The sequence below is a fragment of the Ailuropoda melanoleuca genome, chromosome 4 (assembly GCF_002007445.2).
Source record: "Ailuropoda melanoleuca isolate Jingjing chromosome 4, ASM200744v2, whole genome shotgun sequence".
Classification (NCBI taxonomy): Eukaryota; Metazoa; Chordata; class Mammalia; order Carnivora; family Ursidae; genus Ailuropoda; species Ailuropoda melanoleuca.
Window position 1 is genome coordinate 9135908 of NC_048221.1, and position 23492 is coordinate 9159399.

Genomic DNA, 23492 nt, shown 5'->3' on the forward strand with positions numbered 1-23492 from the left:
AGAGACAGGCAAGACAGCCAGAGTCACTTTAGTAGAACACTTTTGAGCCAACGAAATACCCCTTGATTCCCCCAATTTCCATTCCCAGTGGATGGGGGAACCACGCTGAGGAAGGCAACATGACTCGCCAGCTCGCACAGGGTGTGGATGGCACGGCTGGGGCTAGAACCGTCCTTCTGGCTTGCCACAGAGCAATTTTTTTTCTACTTCACCTCTCGCTGCACTAACATAGTATTTCATATTTATAATGGTTGGCCCGTGAGAGCCTTAAAGGAGAGACTGATTCATCCCAGCATGGCCGGGGCCTAGTGTGGCGCCTGGCGCTTAGCAAGCGTTCGATAAATACTCATCAAACAAATTAATGGCTGAGTCCCAGTAAAATTCTTAAGTGCCTTCTGTTTTATGGTTTATTTTCCTCTAATTTTTTGAGCATGGTTCATTCAGAAAAAGTATAGAGGATGTTAAAAAAAAATGCTCAGCTCAGGAGAACACCCAATTCCCCAGCATACTGGATAAAAATGGTGTGGGTTTGACCGTGAAAGATCCAAGGTCCCACAGTGGCCATGACGGAGGTCGTATGTCCCAGTTTATACCCACTGTAGATCGTGCAATGCCTGTTAATTATTTTTTGAGTCCTCCTTTCCCTGTTTGCTCTCAAAATTGTCCCGGTTTAGATGATAAATTATATAGCCTCTCTGCCTATGTACCCATCAGCTCCTCTGGCCTCACTGGCTCCCTCATTTGCCCTCATCCACTGCCCACCAGCCACGTGAGCCAACTTGCTGCTCCTCACAAATGCCAGGAATGTTCCTGCCCCAGGGCCTTTGCACTGGCTACCCTGTCTGCCTGGGTCTCTCCCCCTTAACATACTTGCATGGTACCCCCCCACCTCCTTTGGGGTTTATTAAAAGAACTGAACCCCTCACTTTGACAATCCACAACCCATCTCCTGCTTAATTTTTCTCCTTAAGCTCTCTTACACGGGAGTCCTCAAAGTTCAGCCCATGGCCTAGCCACTTGTGTTTGTAAATTACGGTTTTATTGGTACACAGCTATGCCCACTCCCTTATGTCTTTTTTCTGTGGCTGCTTTTGTGTTATGACAGCAGATTGAATAGTTGTGACAGAGACTGTATGGCCGCCAAGCCTAAGATATTTAACATACTCTCTGCCCTTTACACATCCATATATAATCTCTTAACTATGTTGTTGATCACCTGCTTCCTTCACTAAAATGTCAACTCCCCCCAAACAGGGATTTCTGTCTCTTCCGTTCACTGCATATTCTGGGTGCCTGGAAGAGCGCATGCACGTAGGAGGTGTTCAAGGAATGTTTGTTGAATGAATGCGTGATCCAAAGTCCCCCTGATTTCGATGCTTTGATATTGAACAAAAGAAGCATCTATGAATAAAAAGAGGGTTTAGGTCAAAGATCAGTTTCAAGCACGAGTAACCATTTGTCAAGGGACACATTTATAATCATCCGCCAAACACAGTCTCGCTGCTCTCCTAATTGACATTAACTGAAGGAGAGAAACAGTGAGACAGACACAGAGGAAAGCAGAGAGGTGGGGAGGGAGAGGGAGAAAGAGAAGAAGACAGGAGGAGGAGACAGAGACAGACATGACATAAGAGACACAAAGACAGAGGGGGAGAAGGAAGAGCAGGGGAGAGTCAAACAGAGGAGGGGGTGGGATGATTAGTTCCCAGTGCTGGGTTCGAATCCTGATGTTGCCACACTGGGCTATAGGGCCTTGGCAGGTCGCTTTATCCCTGTGGGCCTTGGGGTTCTCATCTGGAAGACGGGTCTAAAAATGATTCTTGCACAAGTCTGTCTCATGGATTGATCGACAGTACAAGAAGATGTGTGGCAGCTGGTAAATTCAGGGAATGGCAGCCAAAAATGAACTCAGGAAGACTTGGTCCTGCCAGGACTCCCCTGCTGTTCAAGACGGGTCCTTGTTAAAGGACCCCTGCCTCGCCACCTGCCCCACCCCCCGGTATCCACCAAGAGAGGGTAGGTCCCGTTACCCACACGCTGCTTCCAGGCTGCTTTGGCCCAGCACAGCCCCTCTTAGCTTCCCCATGCCACCACCACCACCAGGGGTGAAAAACCATGTTTGGGGAAGTCTACCAGGTGCCAGATGCTAACTAAACTCACTGCACAATAAACGTCTGTCAAATCTTCTCCTGTACATCCCAAACTTGTATCTCAATAACACGAAAACCAAAAAGAATCCCTGAAGTCTCTAAAGAAGGCTCTTTGGCTACCAATCTACCTTTTCCGCCCCAGACCTTAGACAGAGTTTTACGAAATTACCCCTTTACAAACTGAACTGCTCTCTTGGGTGCCTGGGTGGCTCAACTGGTTAAGTGGCTGACTTCAGCTCAGGTCATGATCTCGGGGTCCTGGGATCGAGCCCCACATTGAGCTCTGTGCTCAGTGGGGAGCCTGCTTCTCTCTCTCCCTCTGCCCCTCCCCCCACTCACATTCTCTCTCTCTCTCAAATCAACAAATGAAATCTTTAAAAAAAATGGAACTGCTCTCGCTCCCTCTCTCCCTCCCCTCCCCCATACCTCTTTCCCGGTTCAGGGCACCTGGTCCCGCCACTCCCCGGCTGCCAACCTCAGGCCACGCTCTCAACCTCTGACTCCTATTTGTAAAATGGGGGATAGTAATCTTTCCCCCTTGGGTTATTTATAAACCAAACTCCTGACTTTATTTGAATTTCATCAGTTTTCCTATTAATGTCCCCTTTCTGTTCCAGGACCCCACATCACACCCAGCTGTCTTATCTCCTTTGGCTCCTCTGGTCTGTGACAGTTTCTCAGCCTTCCCTTGTATAGATCATGACCTTGACAGTCTGGGACAGGACCAGCAGAAGGCCCTCCAATTTGGGTTTGTCTGATGTTCTGCTTGTGATTACACAGGGGTTGTGAGTCTTGGGGAAGGAAAGCAGAGGTGAGGTCCCCTGCCCATCACATCTTCGCCAAGGGTCACACGATTACACATTCACTGGGGGGGGGGTGGCCAAACTTGGTCGCTTGCTTAAGGTGGTGTCGGCTAGGTTTCCCCACTGTAAAATGACGTCATCTCCCCCTTCTCTACCCTACTCTTTGGAAGGGAGTCACTAAGTCTAGCCCACCCTCCAATGCGGAGACAGCTCTGCTTCTGAAGGGGGGAGTGTCTGCATATATTAAATGGAATTCTTCCATAAGGAAGATTTCTCTTTTCTTCACTTACTTTATTTAACCATAAAACAACAAGAATGACCATTGATTATTGCTGTGTCAATCAAGCCTTTGGCGTGAACTCTCTCTGGACAGGTGACGTAGATAAGGACAGCCAGCACACCGTGGACACACTCGGAAAATATTCGCCCCCCCCGTTTCCTGGTGTCATAATGCCCCCAAATCTCTTTTTTTCCTTTTAAATCTATAACAAGACAAGTCTAAATACTTTTTTCCTGATTGTAAAAGGAAATTGAGTTCCCAGTAGAAAAATTGACAATACAGAGGAGTTTGGGAAATTAAAGATTCCTGGACCCCACGACCTAGAGGCCATCTTGGTACAATGTCTTCCAGTCTTTCTTTCTCAACGTGTATTTCCAAATGCACACACTTGAGATCAGAAGGTGTTACAGGCTGAAAGGATCGCGGCCCCTGCGTTCATATGTGGAAACCCGCACCCCCAGTGTGATGGTATTAGGAGGTGGGGCCTCTGGGAGGGTTAGATGGGGTCACGAGGGTGGGGCCCCCACAATGAGGTTAGTGTCCTTAACAAAAGAGACACCGGAGAGCTAACCGTCTCTCTCCCCACAGGAGGAAGCAAGAAGGCGGCCCTCCGCCAGCTAGGTGGAGAGCCCTCACCGTGCTGACACCCCGGTTCCAGCCTCTAGAACCGTGAGAAATGAGTTTCTGTTGTTGGACCGCCCCCTGGATGCTATTTTGTAATGGCAGCCAGAGCTAAGACGGAAGGTTTACCTCACCTAAAAAAAAAAATCAATTCCCCCCACTCATCATTATACAGTGAGCATTTCCCCGCACCCGTAAATACTCTCCCAACAGATGCTTTTTAATGACGACGTAATATTCCCTCATATGAAGGGACCATAAGGTACTGAACCAGTTGCTTCCACTTTTGTTCTATTTTTACAAATAATGCTGAGACGCACATCCTGATATAAACCTTTGACAGCACTGCTGATTAGTTGAGGTTAGGCTTTTTCCAGAAGGCACTTTATTTAACCAGGAAGCCAAGCAGAAAAGAAAAGGAACAAATTAAGACTGGGAAAACCTGGAAGGGGGCTGAACATGCCGTGTAGGTGGGCTGCTGTTGTTCCCTCTGCCAAAAATGCTCTCCCACAAACATCTGCTTGGCGTTCTTCTCTGTGGAAATGCCACTTCCTCTGAGGAGCCCTCCCTGATTGCCCGACCTAGACTAGCCTCGCCTTCCTCTTGCGCTGTTTTCTCGTCACAGGGCATGTCACCACGTCCCCTGTTATGCATTTGCTTACTGTCTACGTCCCACTGTAGGAGCGATTTATTATTTATCATGTTTATTGTTTGTGTCCATCTCCCCTGAGTGGGGATTTTTGTCTGTCTTCTTCATGGCGGGTCCCGTCCCCCGCCCCCCCCCCNTCTCAACAGTGACTGAATACACGAATGGATTTCAATGATGTTGAGAAAAGAAACAAGATGTTGGGATCAAAAAGCGCTGCTCACCCAGGCAGGCGGCATCCATCTGGCTTCTGAGCCCATGGATTCTAAGACACTTGGAGCTGGTATGTCTGGCCTCTCTCCCCGTGGGTCTCACCTGCCAGAGGCCAGTGAGGCCATGCCCACGGGCCTCGGTTCTAGCACAGATACAGAGGACAAAGATCCCGGACCCTGTGGCCGGATGGATGGAGGGGGCAGGGTTGGCAGAGGGCAGAACACAGGAGCAGGGCCCAGAGGCTTGGAAAAGCAACAGCTCTGCCCACAGCAGCAGAAACTCAAAGACAGTCACCTTCGCCGCTGCCTTTGGCAAGGAGAGCATCCAGTGCTTGTAGTGTGTGTGTGTGTGTGTGTGTGTGTGTGTGTGTGTGTGTGTGTGTATTTGAGAAGCCCCAGACAAGGGTTCAGGTCCAGTCGTTTATTTGGGAGGTGTTACGGATTGAATTATATTCCCTCCTCCGCGCCCCCCCCCAAAAGCTATGTTGAAGTTTTAACGCCCAGGACCTCAGAATGTGACCTTATTTGAAAATCAGGTCATTGCCGAGGTCGTGAGTTAAGACGAGATGGTGCTGAGTAGGGTGGGCCTTAATCCAACACGACTGGTGTCTTTACAAGAAGATAACCCTGTGAAGACGGGATGTGCAAGTGGACGGCAGAGAACGTGTAAGCCAGGGAACGCCAAGCATTATTGGCAGCCACTAGAAGCTGGAAGAGGCCAAGAAGGTTCCTCCCTTAGGGCCTTCGGAGGAAGCCTAGCCCTGCCAGTGCCTCAACAGGGCACTTCTGGCACCCAGACTGCGAGCCAACGAATGTCTGTTGTGTTAGTCACCCCTCTGTGGTACTTAATTACTGCTTGAGGCTCATATCAGGCCCAGATCACTGCTGGGGTTTCTACCTGCAGGAGGATGGTGGAATGTAAGTACACGGAAAGTTCTAGAAGGCTACTCAGAGTTAGTAGCAGCTACCAGTGGGGTGAGTGTGGGGCATAAAGGGGGACCCCACAGCCCACTCTACTCCCTCAGGTGCTGTGGGAGTTTTTAGGATGAAAAATTCATATGTATTTCCGAGAGGCGTGCCTACCACGGCGGAGAATTTGGCCTGCACAGAGCTCGCTGAGGATCACGCACGGTTGTAAACACTTCACATGTACCCACTCAATCCTCCTGCCCTGTGAGGTAGGACCGTGCTTCTGCTCATACTGCACAAGTGGAAACGAGACACATAGAGGCTGAGTGACTTGCCCAAGGTTGCACAGCAAGGAAGTTGGTGGAGTCAGAATGGGGACCTAGGCAGTCTGGTGTCTGACTCTGTGCTCTCACCACTTCCCCTGAGCTTGTTTCCCCCAAGACAGCTCAGCTCTAAGCTTCCAGGACAAATATCTCTTCCAACAATGGTGCATGTGACTACAGAATCTTCTGGAAATTTGTGGTCCTGCTCACGCTTCGTCTCCCACCACTAAGCACATCCTCAGTGTCTTCCTCTGAAACTGGACACTTTCTCTGGACATCCAACTCCATGACACAACCCTTTCCCATGTTCACAATTTTCTTAGCTTCTGCTCCTTAGTCCCATTCTCTCCTTCCCGGCCCCCAGCTCTGTTTCACTCCCAGGAGGGCTCATTTCCCCCTGCAGCCTCCTCTCACACTGCCTTGCAAAGCAAAAACCTAGAATCCATAAAAATCCCCAAGCAAGCTTTTGCCAACTGGGTGTAACCTTTTGTCCAAGCTGTTTGCAAGTGAGGCCCCAGAGAGTCTGTTTCTAGAGATGTTATGCTGATAAGGTTTTCATACAAATGAGAACACCATGTCTCCTTCCTACATTCTTTACAGTTGTCAAAAAACTGTAATAATGGTGGACATCTATGTAGTCTACAATACGAATTACACTCCTGAGATGTGGTGGCTTGTGCAGTGCGTGACATGCACAACTGTCCATGGCACTTTTGCAGTCCACTTCCAGGCTGTATTCTCAACCCCACCCTAAAATGAGCTACTGATCAAAAGGATAGGTTTCTTTTTTTTTTTTTTTTAAGATTTTATTTATTTATTTGAGAGACAGCCAGCGAGAGAGGGAACACAGCAAGGGGAGTGGGAGAGGAAGAAGCAGGCTCCTAGCTGAGGAGCCTGATGTGGGACTTGATCCCGAAACGCCGGGATCACTCCCTGAGCCGAAGTCAGACGCTTAACGACTGCGCTACCCAGGCGCCCCAAAAGGATAGGTTTCTGCAACTCTCCCTCCACCCCCAAGGGGGGAACCTTCCTTAAGAAACCTAAACTGCCACCAGGAAGAGTTCAGCAACCCTGCATGCAGGAAGAAGGCTGGTTATTGCTTCCCCAGCAGGCCAAGCCCTGACTCATATGGGCAGAACCTTAACTCGCAATTTTAGCACTTAGGCAGGCAGAGAGGGTACCTCCATGAGTCGACAGAGGTGTGTGTGCAGCAGCCCCAGGGGATGCTTGTGAGGTCACTACACCTGTGGCCTCCTGTGTTTGATCCTGAGTCCCTGACTCCACCCATCTCCAGCTGTCGACGGGTGACTGGCTTGGGGGCCTCTCACATGCACAGGTGGGTGAGGAAGGTGTGCTATGTTTAGCACAGAGAGAGCTTGCCCAAGGTTGCACAGCAAGGAAGCTGGTGGAGTCAGGATGGGGAGCCAGACATCAAAATATCTATCAAAATTATAAATACACTTCAGCTGTTGACCCAGCGATCCCACTTCTGGGAATGGACACCACCAATCCCAGCTATATCTGCACAAGGATGAAAGACATAAATGCAGCAGTGCTCGTGGCAGCCCCGAGTTCAATGTCAGAGGATGGGGAACCATCCAAGCATCTGTCTCTGGGGAACTGACAATGGAGTGCTACACAGCCGTACAAAAGAACAAGGATGTGCTCCATGTTCTGCCACGGAAAGATCTCCAGGATATGTTGTTATGTGACGCCAAGAAATCACCGAATACAACGACATGTATAGAATGGTACGCTTTGGGGTACGAAAGAGAGAGGAGGATATAGATTTGATTACACTTACAGTTGCATAAACACTGAGAGCATCCAGCAAGGAGGTGAAGGGTTTGCACATGGTGGGGGGATAGGAAACAGGACGCAAGTGGGGCAGGTGGACCTGTCTCTAACGTTTTCAAGATCTCAGACAAGAGTACCGACAGAGGCCCACATGCTCTGTGTAAATATTTAAAAGCTACTAAATAAAATATGCTGTATGCTTCTCCTTTGTAAACATACCTTCATAAGCACTGGGAAGGTCAGGGTGGAATTTAGAACCTAGACGTCTGCACTGGATCACGATGTGAGCAAAGCCAGCCCTGCCCCCGGACCACGCATGGCCTGCCTTCAGAAACCCCATGCATGGCCCTGTTCATGCACACATGCATGGGCACTCCTGCTTGCATGTCTAAGCTCCAGCACATTTGTGCCAACAGATGCTCCTAGGACACCTGGCACAGCTGGAGAACAGACCCACAGAAGAATCTCATGCAAGTTCCTGGAATCTGGGCTTGGGCAGAAAATTCCAGAATCCCAGATAATTCAAGACAGTGATCTAGAAAGTGGAGTAGATGGTGCCAGCTTCTGGTAGACATGTCCCCTGAGCCCCATGGCCTCCTTACCCTACAGGGAGGGAGCATGGCTGGCAGAGGGCCAGTGAGGGTCCCAGCACAGAGCCCCTTTGCATAGATCCCAGGATATTACTCTTTTATCCACGTGGGCTTTTGAAGCACACAACTTTACATATTAAAACATCGAAAATTATTTTTAAACACTTGTACAGGGAAAACTTATTCAGCATCTGTGTGTCCTCTAGCTTTCCATGTCCCGAGGAACCTCCTCTACTTAGAGTTCTGATGACTCGCACCTCCTTCCCCCTGCACATTGCCTCCCCCCCACCTCGCCAGCTCAGAGTCCCTCCAATGCAGCCTCCGACATCGGCTGATCCAGGAACCTGCATCACTTACGTTGTAGAGGAGGTCAGTCCACCCTTCCATGGTGATGCACTGGAAAACCGTCAGCACTGCAAACAGGATGTTGTCGAACTGAGTGATCCCATTGTTGGGCCCTTCCCAGTAGGGCTGACATTTGGTCCCATTGGGGCAGGTGCGGGCGGGTTCCTCTGTCCCACAGGGAGCCGGAGACTCACCCTGAATGTCATCTATGAAAGGGAAGGGGAGAAAAGTTAGGGGAAGGGGCTAGGAAAACCAACTCTAAGAAATAGGGGCTGTAAAGATTCAATAACGTTGGGAAAAAATGACTATTGGAATGAATTTATCAGTCTTTTTTTTTTTTAAGTTTGGCTTTGTTGATCTATTCACTGTTTCGTTTTATTAATTTCTTCTCCAAGCTTTATTACTTTTCCTGTGTATTTCCTCAACTTTTGAGATGGATTCACTTTCTTTTAGGGCTATAAATTGCCCTTTGTGTGCAGCTTTAGCTGCATCTCACAAAATTTGTCATGCATTATTATCATTATAGCTCAAGCAAAATATTTGGCAATTTCCATTATTATTTCTTCTTTGACCCATGGATAACCAAGATGCATTTATTTAAAAAAAACTTGCCAGATATTTACAAAAATAGAATAGTATAGGGGGTGCCTGGGTGGCTCAGTTGGTTGAGTGTCTGACTCTTGATTTCAACTCCGGTCATGATCTCAGTGTTGTGGGATCAAGCCCCGCATCAGGCTCTCTGCTCATCGTGGAGTCTACTTGTCCTTTTCCTTTGCTCCTCCCTCGCCCCCCCAAATAAATAAAATCTTAAAAAAATCGAATAGTATAACGAATTCCCATGTACCTGTCACCAGTTTCAATGGTTATCAACTCAGAGTTAATCTTGTTTCATCTTTACCCCCTCCCCACACTTTGCCTTGCACTAGAATATTTTTAAAGCAAATCTCAGATACCCTATCAGGTCATCCACAAATAAGAAGCATGTCTCTTCATTTCCAAACACTTTCTGAGTTATCCTTTTGTTACCAATTTCCAATTACACTGTGGTCAGAGGATATGTTTTGTGTCATTTGGTCCTTTAAGATCTGTTGAAATGTGCTTTATGTTCCCTAATACAGACGGTTTTGGTGATGATGCCATGCACATTGTGAGGTGGTTGGGTGCAGTGTTCTCCAGACTTCCATTAGCACAAATATGTGAATTGTGTGATTCCGTAGCCTGGTTTTTCTTTCTTTCTTTTTCTTTTCTCTTCCCCTCTTCTCTCCCCTTTTCCCTCCCTCCCTTATTCTTTTTTCTTTCTTTCCTCTTTCCTTCCTTCCTTTCCTTATTTTGGGATGTACTGGGTTCAGAGAGCTGTTCTGGGGGTGAGGGAGGCCAGTACACACAGTACTTACCCTTAGGCACAGGACCTAAGTTTTCCCCCCAAACAGCAAGAGGCAGATTGTAAAAATGCCACAAGGAAAGAGACACATGCCAACAGATGTCCCTTTTGCTGGCAACCAAAGACAGCTTCCTAGTGAAGCTGAGCTGGGAGCCAGAGGTGGGGTCTGAATTCCAAGGTGTTGATGGAGACACCTCGGGAACACATGGAATCAGGGGGGCACGGAATGACCCCAGGGTGTCCCCAGCTGGACCAGAGTAGTGGAGATGAGAGGACCCTATTCAGTGAGTCACACTTTTGAAGGTTTTCAGAGAGCCACACTGTCCGCCAAAAAAACAAACAGCCAAGTGTGCAAACACACGCTCTTCACAAAACAAAAATATCTCTCCATGTATGTGCTATGGGCCCATATTCCCAACCCCCACTCAGCACACCGCAGAGGGAAAGAAACCAGCACGGACGGCGTGAACCTTACTGGCCTTTGAAGTTTCAGTTAAATAGAAACTGTAGGTCATGCAAAGTGACACCCGCCACTCTCAGAAGTGACACCTACTGCTCAAGAAACCACAACCACATCGGCCACTGGTTTAAGTGGCCGGAAGTGCCTTCCTCATTCACGCTGCATTTGGTAGAAGGGGGCTGTTATTTAACAAATACAGGGCGGAAGGCAACATCTTTTAAGCATAAGGCTCAGAGCAGGGGGAGGAAAATGCACGGGCTCCTATGAGAAATGAGAACCACTGTTTGTTGGGAAGGTCACCTCTGTCCAGAACCTTCTCCGTCTCCACCCTACGGTCAAGTCTGGCTCAGTTCCCAGCCGCCCAGTGGCCCCCCGCATGAGCCGGTGAACACTGGCCCGTCCTTTTCCTCAGGGCTGCAAGAGTTCCCCAATGTTTGTCCTTATTTGGCGGGGAGATGAAAACACTCATCGGCTTTCATTGCTACGAACACGTTGCAGCCGAGGAATCTTGTCTCCTCCAACGATTCTGGAGGCTCTTGGAAAGCAGAATGCCTTCCACTTCACCTTTGCATTTCTCGGAGTGTTTGGCACGGTTCTGGGCACGCAGGACCCGGGGTGCCGAGGATAAAGGAATGCAGCTGAAAACCTGTCTCTCCTTAGCAGTTTGGCCCAGTGGTTCTCTTGATTTCAATCCCCCCTCAACCCTCCGCCCCCCCAGCACGAAACACTCTGAGGGCTGCTTCTAGAAAAGCAACCGTCCAGAGAGTCTGAGGAATTTGGTTATAAATATATTTTAAAATTAACCTGCTGCCTGGGTGTCTGTATATATCTGTCTCTTACTCACACGCCTTATATTTTTAATCGCAAGCTTTTCAGTCATCCTCCTAAAATGAGGCTTCCTAACCCCCCAGCTGCCCCCCCCACATCTGCCCCCTCACAACCCCACTCAGACCCAAGCCAGTTGTGTGTCTGCTTGGCTAGAAAGACAAAGAAAAACCCCAAAAAACCCCAACCTGAACAAAACCCCAAAACCTAGGCTCCAGGAGTCCTGGTTTCTCTGCTCTTGGCTGACTTTTCCGAGGGCCCCTGCCCTGTATCTCTCCCTCTTGCATTTCCGCCAGGGTGACGAGGCCAGGTGCAGAAATAGCTCTGCCTCAATTAACACCTTCTTCATCGGGGAAAGAAATAATTAGGACATCCCATATTGAGCAAACTTCACAAGCCCAGGAGAGAAGGAGTCAGGAGGAGCAAGAGAAAAGGAGGAAGAAAAAGGACATCTTGAATAAACGTTCCCTACTGAGTTTTCCTTCCCTCTGGGGCGGTCTGGGGCCAGGGCCCCACCACTTGGGGGTCACCAGTAGGAGATGGTGGGTGGGGAGCCACTCCCGGACAGAATCTTCTTCCCAGCGAGACAGGCCCAAAGCCCCTTTCATTTCTCACAGGGGTTCCCCTTCAGCTTTACCACGCACTCTGCCCATCCCTGGAATTCATGGTTCCCTTGTCCCAGGACTAGCGCTGCCAGTCGGCCCGTCTGCACCAAGATGGCTGGTGGTCCCAATACTGACATACAGGCTTCTCTCCTTAACCGGTTCCATTTGGTTCTTGGGCTTCAGAGAGCAAATGAACTTGGAGAGCAGCAGATTTAGCGGGAAATGTATCTGGAAGGTACTGGGCCCCCCAAGTGTGTGGATAATGGGGGACACCGCCCTGCCCCACTGCTGATTCAGAGCTGAGACCCACAAGTGAGCCTTCTGCCTTCCTGGCTTTTCTCTGCCTGTCCTGCAACCCATTTCTTGACCCAACCATGGAGGGGTTGCCGCTGGATCAGGACCCTGCTTGTGCTAGGTTCTGAACTGTTGGTGTCACGGCTGCCAGCTGGGGTGTCTTCAAGGCACATCCTGGAGGAGGCCAGGATGACCACCTCTCTATGCCTTTCCTCCAGGTCATGGGGATTGCCCCCCACAGAGCAGTCAGAACTCTTTCTCCCTGATCAAGATGCCCCCTTTCTTCCTGCTTGAGAACACAGCGTGCACTGTGGTCCCCGCAAGGTTACAAGGCAGAAGCTGATGGCACTCTGTCTATAACCTGCTGTTTGCCTGGCCCCACACACTCCCACCTCAAAACACCTTTCATGCCTGCTCCAGCCCAGGGTGCAGGTCAGCCGGCCGCGCCGGGGCATTAATACCCACCCAGGGACAGTCCTTGTCAGTATCGGACAGAGGTTGGTGGATAACACCCCGGCTCCCTTGTCCCCTGGCTGGGATGGCTCGGAGGCGCGTGTCCAGTGCTATAGGGACTGAGCCCCAGCTGCCCACAATGGTAGCCTGCTTGATACCACTACACCCCTTTACTAGATGTCTTCCTTCCCTGTCTCATGTCCCTGCTCCCCTGCTGGCATTTTCTGGGATCAGTCCCAAATAAACCACTTACCCCTGGGACAGCTTCCGGGGGACCCCAATGCAAGGCCCTAGAAAACCGAGACCCCAAGGGCTATCTCACCCCCAGCATTGCCTGCAGCACTTTGGAAGGAAGTTCTCTCAGCTGCCAGGAGAAAGAAGCAAAGCCCTGCATATCCCCTCCAGGAGCTTGTCCCCAAGGGAGGAAGGTTTGGGGGGGAAAAATCAAAAAGACACCACATCATGCTACTTGGACCTACCTGTCCCCTCTTCAAAGCAGGTGGTATGAAATTTTCCCATATAAAATTCTAACCCTATGATTGCAAAAATAAGGATTGCAAAAAATAGGAGGAGGCCAATCTGCAGCAGGGGGATCATTGCCTTCATGATCGACTTCAGGACGACTTGTAAACCTGAGAAGACACAGAGAGAGCCCCATGGCTCTGTGAGCAAGCACCCCAAACCCTAGGGACCCAAAGTACACGCGAGGCTGGGGGTGGGGCAGTGACGAGGGACCACAAAGGCTGGTTGTCATAAAACGGGAACAAGCCCTCCTAATATTTGAAGGCATTTTTTATTTTCAAATATTTTTAAAGTATTTGACATACGCTGTCATTTGATGACGTTTTAGGCAAGAAAGGGGTGGAAATTGATTGCTTTCTGAGCCATATTCCTGGGTGTTGGGAAGCTTTTATCCAGAGCGAGACGCCTTTTCCTAATGTTTCCCACCAAGAGGGGGCGTCTTTTCCTAATTCATGCACAGGCAGCAGCTAGGCTAGCCGCACCGGGGGAAAGCAGTCACTGTCCCAGTTCCGGTCCTGAGAAACCAGACTCGATTTCATTGGCTGCTAGCACAACCCCATGAAGTGGGCACCCGTGTAAAACTATCCCCATTTTGCAGAGGTGGGAAGCAAGTCCGCGAGAGGGGATGCATCCAAGGGCATTAGAAATAACAGAGCAGGGACTTACACCCAGGTCTGAGTGATGTCAGATCATATGCCTGTGGCCACTGTGCTATCAGGAAAGTCTATGGTTAAAATTTGGGTTCAAACAAGAAGCCTGAGGCCTTGCTTCCTGATTAGAAGAACTGCTCACGGCTCATGATGGGCCCTCCCGATGGGTGGAAGCCACAGGGACCCGCGATGTAAGGGTGATGCTAATGGAGGTGGTGTGGCAGGGTGGTTAAGGCTCCAGACACGGGATGCGGTGCCTGCCCGGGCTGGGTACCCTCCGCCTCGGCCCAGCCCCCTTCCCGCTGCTGCGGGTGGCGGCTGCTCCCAGCTCCCAGCTGCCCCTCCTCTTTATACAACAGCCCATGGTCATCAAGAGCTGCCTTACCTGAGCAGACATCGTCTTCTTGCCATCCCCCACCCCCGCCCCCAGTAAGTGACCAGAGAAGGACGAAAGGCCAGCAGTCTCCCTGCCTCAGGTTGGAGGAGAACTCTGGTGCTACTCACACTCCAGAGCTCCCCACGGGATCAGGCCGAGACCGCGTCCTCGCTCGGCATCTTTCCCGTCCCATCCTGCTGCCCTCATTCCCTCTCTCCTGACGGCGCTCCCCAGACAGAGCAGGGCCAGCTGAGCACCTAGCTAAGTCTGCCTCCAGGGGACCCGACCTAGTCATCTACTTACTAGCGATGTGACCTTCAGCAAGTCAGGTCACCATTCTGAACCGTGGTCTCTTCATCTGTAAATGGGGACTGGAATAGCACCTCTCTCTCAGGGTTAAATGACAGAGCACATATCTGGCCACGTACCGTCAGAGGCGGCGACATTCTTGCTGGTATTAGCTCGGGGATGACCCTTAATGCAATGCAGGCAGCTCCTGGAATCCTACGGACACCTAGGCAGAAGTGCCCTCTTTCTACAAAAAGACCCTGCTGGTGGTCGTCTGGGAGATCTCACTCTTTAAACCCAGACGGCAATGAACCTGACAAACGAAGCCAACGCGATGTAAAGCGGAACCGATAACGGCACCTACCTCACAGGCTCTTTGTGAGGACAAATGAATTTTTTAAATGGTAAATACTTAGAACAGTGCCCGGCACATAGTACGTGCTTTTAAAATCAGTCGTAGTAGTACTGACTGAGGCAGTGGGACAGAAGGAGGTCAGCCCTGTTTTGTTCTGGTTTTTGGCAGCCGAACCTACGTCTGACCCTGAATATGGCAGCTGCGCCCAAAGGGTGGGGCAGAAGGACTGTTGGAGGGGGAGAAAGCAAGCAGGTGGGACGAGTATGGGCTCTGGAGCTCATCACTGTCAAGCTGTCAGAGCTCAGCTGCAGAATTTAACCTGTCCGAGCCTCAGCCTTTTCATCCGGAAAATGGGTTCATTGGGCGATTGGGAGGACACGCTAAGACAATGCACGTAGAGTTCTCTCTACAGTGTCCGGTATGCAGCAGGCGCTCAGTAGATGGTCACAGTCACTGCCACCAGTGTTACTGGCCAGGCTCGGGGTCACACTTGCTAACTCCTAGTCCTGCCGTTCTCAGTCACATGACCCTGCTCAAATTATTCAGCCGCTCCAAGCCTCAGTTTCCACATCTGTAAAATGGAGACATCAGCACTCTCTCCCAACTTCACAGAGTCGTGAGTACTGACTGAGATGTAGCAGCCTGGCTCGCGATAGACAGTAGGTGCCCAAGAAACTGGTGCTGTGCTTAGTCGGGGTTCCTGGCTTGCTTTCAGAAGCTTGTAGAGACCTGCTGCCAGGTTCCTGGGGGTCCCTTGGGAGCTTCCCCCCAAGAGAAGGCTGCCCTAGCACAAGCTGGGAAGCACTCAGGGGCCACTTCTGAGATGCTCTGCAGAGGGGAAACTGAGGACTCCCGGCACCCCTGCGCAGACCCCTGGCCAGGGTCGGAAACTCACGCACTTGGGATTCCAGACACCAGCTTGAGCGGCCTCAGCACTCGAACTGCCCTCAGCGTCCGTAGGTCAAACTCCGTCCCAACTGTCGCCAAGATGCTGGAAGAAAGAAGCCAGAGTGGAAAACAGAGGGTGGGTTTCAGGGTCAGACGGGAGAGGGATTTGATGTCATTTATCGGCTAGGTGACCACAGGTGGGTGACTTTACATTGCTGGCCTCAGTTTCATCCCCCGTGCTAACCGTCCCTGCCTTACAGGAAAAAAGGTGATTTACAAGGACCCCAACAAGGTGTATGGTTGATGGTGGTAATAAACACTGGATTGAGAGGAATAGAAGATTCCTGTTGCACATGGTCGGGGTGATGTTCAATATATTTCACAATGCACAATCGGACAATTGGACTGAATCGTGGGGAAGCCCAGGGGTCCCGGGGAGGGGCCAGAGAGAATGGCAGACCCTCTGGGGTTTGGCACTCTTTACCAACTGGCAGGAAAGTGGTTCAGTATTAGGAGCCCAGCCTGCATGGGGTTCAAATCCCGGCTCTGCCATTTCCCAGCTGGGTGACCTTGGACAAGCCAGCGCACCTCTCTGTGCATGTTTCTGCTTTTGTAGAACAGGGATAACAACGGTACTGACAACGCCTCAGAAGGGTCTGGGGATTAAATGGACTGAGAACATGTGCCGCGGTCAGCGTGGTGCCCGGCACACAGGAAGTGGGCTAAGCTACTCGGAAATTAATGAAAAGAAAAAAAAAAACCCACAGAAAACCAAACCAAACAATGAGTGTGGCTCTGCTGGTGTGGACTGGCTTGGTGCAGCTGAGGGAGTGCGAGGAGGCCAGTGTGGCTGGAGCCAAGCCAGCCAGGGTGACAGCGGGAGGAGGTGAGGGCAGGGTGGTGACGGGCAGATCGTGCAGGGCCCCGTGGGCCACGGTGCAGACTCTGGTGCTTTCTCCGAGTGATGTGGGAGCCACGGAGGGTTCTGAGCACTGGAGGGATGGGACGTGACCTGTATTACAAGAAGGCCCCCTGTGGGACAAGGCCAGAAGTTGGGAGACAGTGGGGGGGGCACCGCATTTCCAGGTGAACCCTGGTGGGTCTGCGCCGGGCTGTGCTGGACACAATGGTAGCACTGAGATGAACTTGACCCCACCCTAAGGTGACCGACCTCACAAGTGGGTGAGGTTCAAGCGTGCAGTCCCTGTGGCCCCAGGCTGCAGGAGAATGAGGAGGACCTGAATACAGACAGGTAGGCTGGGGACACATCACCATGGAGCCCAAGGACGAGGAGGCAGCACAGCCCCAAATCTCAGATCTGGAGCTAAATCGTGGTCCTGCATTTTCTCATCTTGTGGCCTTTGTCCTAACCTGTTCAAGCCCCAGAAATGCAGATAATCCGACCTCCCCCTGGCCCAGTACAGTCCTAACTGGCACCTAAGATGTACTACTTTTCATCCCACACCCTGGAAGGATGAGAAGGAATTAGGAGGGGATGGCACAGGGTGGGGGTGGGGGTGGGGAAGGCTTCTGTGGCCAAGAAAACCCCACAGAGACAGAAGCTTCGTTCAGGATATTGGTGGGGAGAAATGGGTGGGCTGGTGTTGGAGGCTGTGAACTGGAGGCTGAGGAGGTGGGTCTTATCCTGTGGACAGTGGGAGTCATGTAAGGTTTCGGAGCAGGGGAGGGATGTGATTAGGGTTGGCGTGGTGAAGACAAGGCTGACAGCTGACAGGACAGATGGGCAGTGATGGAGGCAGAGCGAGGAGGGAGCGGTGAGAGCAGGCCAGCGTAATGAGGGCTGGAACTAGGACAAAGGCAGTGGGAGTACAAAGGAGGCCCCAATTTAAATATAGCTGCCATTGATTGCTGGGCATCAGGGAGCTTGCCTGGGCTCATCAAATCCTCCCTGCATCCCAGCAGTCGGCAGGATGAGTCCCATTTTCCAGAGGAAACCAGAGCCCGGAGAAGTTACTAATGCATGGAGGTCCACACACTGAGCAAGAACTCAAAGCCAGGACCCCAGGACTCCAGAACCCCAGTTCTCCACCTCACATGGCTCATTGGATCGGGTGGGGGCTGTGTTGGGAAAGACAGAATCGAAGAATGGCTTCCCAGGTCTGAATGAGCCACTAAGCAACGACCGTTCATCTACTCAACGATGGTTTATCGAGCATCGACTATAGGAGCTCGAGGACACTGCCATGCACAAGGAGCCAATGGGAAAACACATGATATTTCAGATGGTGGGAAGTGCTATGGAGAACAATATGGCAGCCACCGGGGCTTCCCATGGAGACACTGAGTGTGATGGGATGGGAGCGAGAGGACTCAAAGACGCCTGCAGGGTTTTGGCCTGAGCTACCTAAAAGATGGAGTCGCTGTAAACTGAGATAGGAAAGGGGTAGGTTTGGAGGAAGATCAAGACTGGGCTGTGGATATGTTGAGTCTGAGATGCCAGTTTCTGCAACTCCCTTGTGAAAACCTTCCATTGGCTTCCATCAGGCTTAGAATATATCCAAACTCTACCATGCCCACAAGACCTTGTATGACTTGACTCCCACTGACTGCCCTGTCCCACCACACTCTGGCCACTCTGACCTTCTGTTCCTCCAACAGGAAAAGCTCCTTCCCACTGTGGGAATGTTCTATTGGTCATTTCTTCTACTGCAAATGCCTGTCCCCTCAACTCTCTCCCTCTTTGCTTTGCTGGCCCTCTTCAAATCCTTCAGAGCTCACATTTTGCCTTCTCAGAAAGGATCTCCCTGGTCCCTCTAGGTAAGGAGATCCTTCACTCTCCAGAATAATGCTTACTAAGCTGTATTTATTATTTACCTCTTCTGCTAGAATGTGAGCACCACGAAGACAAAGATCTCTCTCTCTCTCTCTCTTTTTTGTACTACCTGTAGCATCTTTTACGGCCTAGCAGGTACTCAATAAAAATCTGGTAGGTGAGAAAAGAGTGGTGCAAAACAGGGTTATGGTAGTAGACCAGATATCCTAGGACGGATAGGTCAAGTGAAAAAAGCCAAGGGCCCCAGTGGAATGTTGGGGAAGAGCAACATTTTAAGAGACAAGGTGTTGAGGAAGGAGTTTGGTCAAAGAGAGGAAGTCAAGGAGGTGGGAGAAGACCTGGCAGAGAGGGTCATCCCTGGGGGTCAAGTTCAAAAGTGTTTTGAGAGAGGCGAGGCCACTGGTCTCCAGAGCAGCCCATGGATGAGTCAGGTGCAAAGGACGGGCAGCATCAGGTCACGGGGGAATCTCGCCGTGGCTGACTGCTAGAGAGAACAAGAGAAGATGAACCAGAAACGAAAGCCTGGATAGGAAAAAGGAGGATTTTCAGGGTGGGAGACACTATATATGTTTACATGTCCAGAGAGAGAAGTCGATAATGTATCTCCTGGCCTTTCGAGCTCGGCTGCCCGATATGGTAACCCCTAGCCACGCACAGCTATTTAAATATACCCTTAATTTAATTTAAGTTAAATCAGACGTTTAGCTCCTCAGTTGCATTAGTTGCACTTACACGTAGCTGTTTAAATATATAATTAAATTAAATTAAATTAGACATTCAGTCCCTCAGTTGCATTAGATGTATTTCAAGGGCTCCATAGCCACATGTGGACAGCTGATTTCCATCATAGAAGGAAATTCCCCTGGATGGCACTGCTTTTTCATATCCACCCACCAGGGCAGGAATTGTCATCTGTTTTCTTCACAGCTGTATCCCTAGTACCTAAAACGGTGCCTGGCATACAGTAGGTGCTCAATAAGTGCTTGCTGAATAAATAAAAAGGAAGTGAAACATAAGAAAGCCTAGCGATAACTAATAGAGTATATTCTAGAAGAGACGGAAGGGTGGGTAGAAGACAGGACTTGCCTTAAACTAGGAAAAGAATCATGGAAGACACTGATGGTTGCTTATCCAATAGCCAATCCTACCCCCTCCCTTGCCAGTGGAGTCCGTCTTCCATCAAAGAGTCAAAAAACACCCAATAGTCTCTTTTCCCAAGGATTCCTTTTGATGGGAGCACTGGTCACATGACCCAGTCATGTGCCTCACAGGCCCTGAGGGAAAGCCTGCTGGGGGCTTCCAGGGAAGAGTTTCCCTCCCCCAAGAAGAGTAACATGGCAGGAGACAACCCCTCCTCTTCTTTGGCCCGACACTTTTGTAGACATTTTGGAAGAAGGCGGCCAACTTGGGACCATGAGTGGTAATGGTTACCAGGAAAGTCCTAGAGATGACAGAGTGGAAAGATGGGAGGGATTCCTTGGGGACATCCCAAGCTGTGGAGCCAACCCTGCAACCAACCACCTGGCCTCCAGACTTCTTGTAATGTGGATAACAAACATCCTTTCTAGTGGATAAGAACCAGGCAGCTTAGATTCAAACCCCCGCTCCTCCCATCACTAGCTGTGTGACCTTGGGTGAGTCACTCAACTTTCTGTTCCTCAGGTTCCTGAATGTAAAATGGTGATGACAATTATGCTTATCCTGATAGGTGGGGGGGTTTATGCAAGACGCTTGGAACTGCGCTTGGAATTTAGTAAGTCCTCCATAAATGTCTGCTTTCTTCCTCACCATCATCATTTTATTCTTCTTGTGTTACTTGTGGCTAAGTTATGCCAGAACCCACTGATCTTTACAGGCAAGTCATTGAGTTTTTTCCTTTGTCAGATGGTACCCTTGTTGCTTTACACACTGAGATCCCATTTTATGCCCCAGTATCTTTACTGTGTGAGTGTTCCACTCTCATTTCATTGACAGGGAAACTGAGGCCCAGGGGGAGAGCTACTTGTCCACAGTCACATAGCTAACGTATGGTGCCTGGCTCCTGAGTCTGGCTGTGCTACCCCACACCGTGCTGCCCCTGGTTAACTCCATCACCCCATTTATTCTCTCCCAGGACTTCAGTCAAGCTCATGCCTCCACTCACCCGAGTGTAGAAAGGAGCTAGATTTTCCCCCACTGGCTGGAAGTCAGGATGTCAATAAATATTTGTGGAGGAGCAACTACTTTGTGTCAGGTGGGTGAGGAGGGAAACATGTGCAAAGGCCCTGGGGCTGGAGAGACCTCATGGTAAAAGGTGAGGCTACTGGCTGAGAGGGAGCAGCAGAAGACAGAAGAGCGACAAGGAGATGTCAGCACAGTCAGAAAGCAGGACAGAGAATGGGGGCTACTCTGGACCCCTGACCTCAGGTTAGAAGAAGCACCTGCCAAAATTGACAGGGTCAAATCTTCCTGAGACGGATACTTAGAAGCATAACTGCTTCTCATGCAGTCTATATTCTTGCCATTCATAGATTGTGCAAATCCTCTTCAAGTTTATTTTTATATCACTTGGCTTTTACCTCCTCTTGGGAAAAGTATTTCTAAAATTCCTTTTTAAAAAATCTTCAAACTGGGAGAGTCAAGTTAATCGCTTTCCTCAGTTCATGGCGTCTTTCCACCTTTGGTCTGTGCAATGCCTCTCTCTGTTTGTTTGTTCATTAGTTCATCCATCCATCCATCCATCCATCCATCCATCCATCCATTCATTCATTCGTTTCCTCTTATCCCCAAACCCTACTTTCATTCATCTCCCCGAGAGACAACCAATATAATGTTTAATTTGGTTTTATTGGAGTGCATTCTTGCAAAACATGTGCTTTATTTTGAGTGCTTATATTTTTAACTTACACTGACGGCACGATGCTAAAGCATATTCTGTTGTTTCCTGTTTTCACCCAGAACCATGTTTTTAAGCCCTATCCTGGGTGGTCTTTCGATGTGCCATCTGGAGCTTTCGCTGGGCCTGGGGCTCTCCATAGGTGCCTCCGCCACATCCCGTTCTCCAGGGGTGGACACCAGGCGGCCTCCAGCTCCCCCTCCACAGATGCCGCTATTACGAACTCCCTTGCACCACCCCTTACAGACCCGGCGAAAATCTCCCTGGGGTGGGTGCCTGGGAACATAACTGCTGGTGAGTCTGACTTAACCCAGCTTAGTACAGCTGATGACCTTCCACATGACCCCCCCCCAGGAGCGGGGCAGGAGCCTCCTCTGTCCCCACTTTCCGCTGACCCTTGGCTTCGCCACCGTGCTGATTTTTCCCACTATGAGAGGCATACAGAAACACTCGCTGTTTTAATTTTCCTCTTTCTGATTACAAATGATTTTGAGTACCACGTCATATGCTGATTAGCTTTTCAGACTTCTCTTCCCTAATCTCCCTGATCACAGTTCTTGCTTGCTTTCCTATTGAGGTTGTGCGTTATTCTTGTTGACTTGCAGACACTGCCTTGTATAGTCTTAATCAGTGCTGCCCAATATGGCAGCCATTGGCCACATGTGGCTACGGACACTGGAAATGTGGCTGGTGGGAGTGAGGAGCTGAGTTTTAAATTGTATTTACTTTTAGGGGTGCCTGGGTGGCACAGGGGTGAAGCATCTGCCTTTGGCTCAGGGCGTGATCCCCGCGTTATGGGATCGAGCCCCACATCAGGCTCCTCTGCTGTGAGCCTGCTTCTTCCTCTCCCGCTCCCCCTGCTTGTGTTCCCTCTCTCGCTGGCTGTCTCTATCTCTGTCAAATAAATAAATAAAATATTTTAAAAAATTGTATTTACTTTTAATTCACTCCCATTGAAAACAGTCGCATGTGGCTAAGGGGTCATGTAATAGACAGCAGTAAGATATTCATCTCTGATCAGTTATTTTCCACTACCCTAGGCACTATTTACAAATCCTACTTTAGTTCTTCCCATGCACCAGGGGCTAGTCTATAGGGTTTAATATTAACTTGTTTAAAAGTCCTAACAACCCCGTAGGTAGATACTTTTCTTTCCATTTCACTGATGAGGCAATGGAGGCACAGAGAGGTTGAGTAACTTGCCTGTGGATTCACAGGAAATGGGAAAGCAAGATTGGGATGCGGGCAGTTTGGTTCCTGAACTGTCCCCGTGATGTCTTTATTCGAACAGAACGTTAGTTTTCATTGAGTCCATTATTATTAGTATTATTTTGCCTTAGAGTTTGTGCTTTTAATGTTCTGTTTAAGAAGTCCTTCCCCTACCCCAGGCCACACAGATATTCTCCTGCGTTTTCTCCCGTGAAGGGGATGCTCTGACTGCCAGTGCAAGGTTCTCTCGAGCACCTTAACCTCCGCACAGAGCCGTTCTTCCGCTTATTTGTCTTTCAAAGTAGAAGATTACACAAAAGGACGCGTTTCTATTTTGGGTGATTCCTGAAGCTCTCTTAAAGTGCAGTGTTTTCTTAAATAAAAAGGATCAGGAGCAGATGTAAAAACCCCAGAAGGAGAGAGGTAAGTGATTCTAGAAAAGATGGGCCCTCCAGAGGGAAGAGTTTGCTGGGGAGGGGAAGGGGTCGGCGGTTGAGCCGAGACTAGTGGGTTCGGAGGACTGGCAGCTCGAGGGCCTGCTGAAGGGCACCGTCGCGATCGCGGGATCGCAAGGCTGGAGGAAGCAGCGGAAAGGAAACCTGGCCCCGAGACACTGGAACGAGAGCGGGGAAGATAACGTGGTGACTCAAGGGGGCCAGGAGCCTTCCCCATCGAGGGGATCTGTCCAAGTTTGCAAGCCAAGTGTACCAAGTCCGCGCGGAGGGAGAGCCTGAAGGTCCAAATGAGACATTTGATGGAGTAAAGCTCTCGAGGAAATGGACGAGTACGTTTTCAATTTAATTCCCAGACATTCAGCGAGCACCTCCGGAGGGAGAGGCGC

The 23492-nt window shown here is 50.0% G+C and overlaps 1 protein-coding gene across 1 annotated transcript in view; it reads right to left on the reverse strand.

Moving 5' to 3' along the window:
• CACNA1A (calcium voltage-gated channel subunit alpha1 A) overlaps window positions 1-23492 on the reverse strand; it is a 214528-nt gene that overhangs the window by 102449 nt on the left and 88587 nt on the right. Inside the window, exons 5-7 of the mRNA XM_034657160.1 lie at window positions 15785-15876; window positions 13174-13326; window positions 8689-8882 (exon numbers count right to left, since the gene is read on the reverse strand). Of these exons, the coding sequence (XP_034513051.1) occupies window positions 8689-8882; window positions 13174-13326; window positions 15785-15876 (439 nt within the window). The remainder of the gene's footprint in view (window positions 1-8688; window positions 8883-13173; window positions 13327-15784; window positions 15877-23492) is intronic.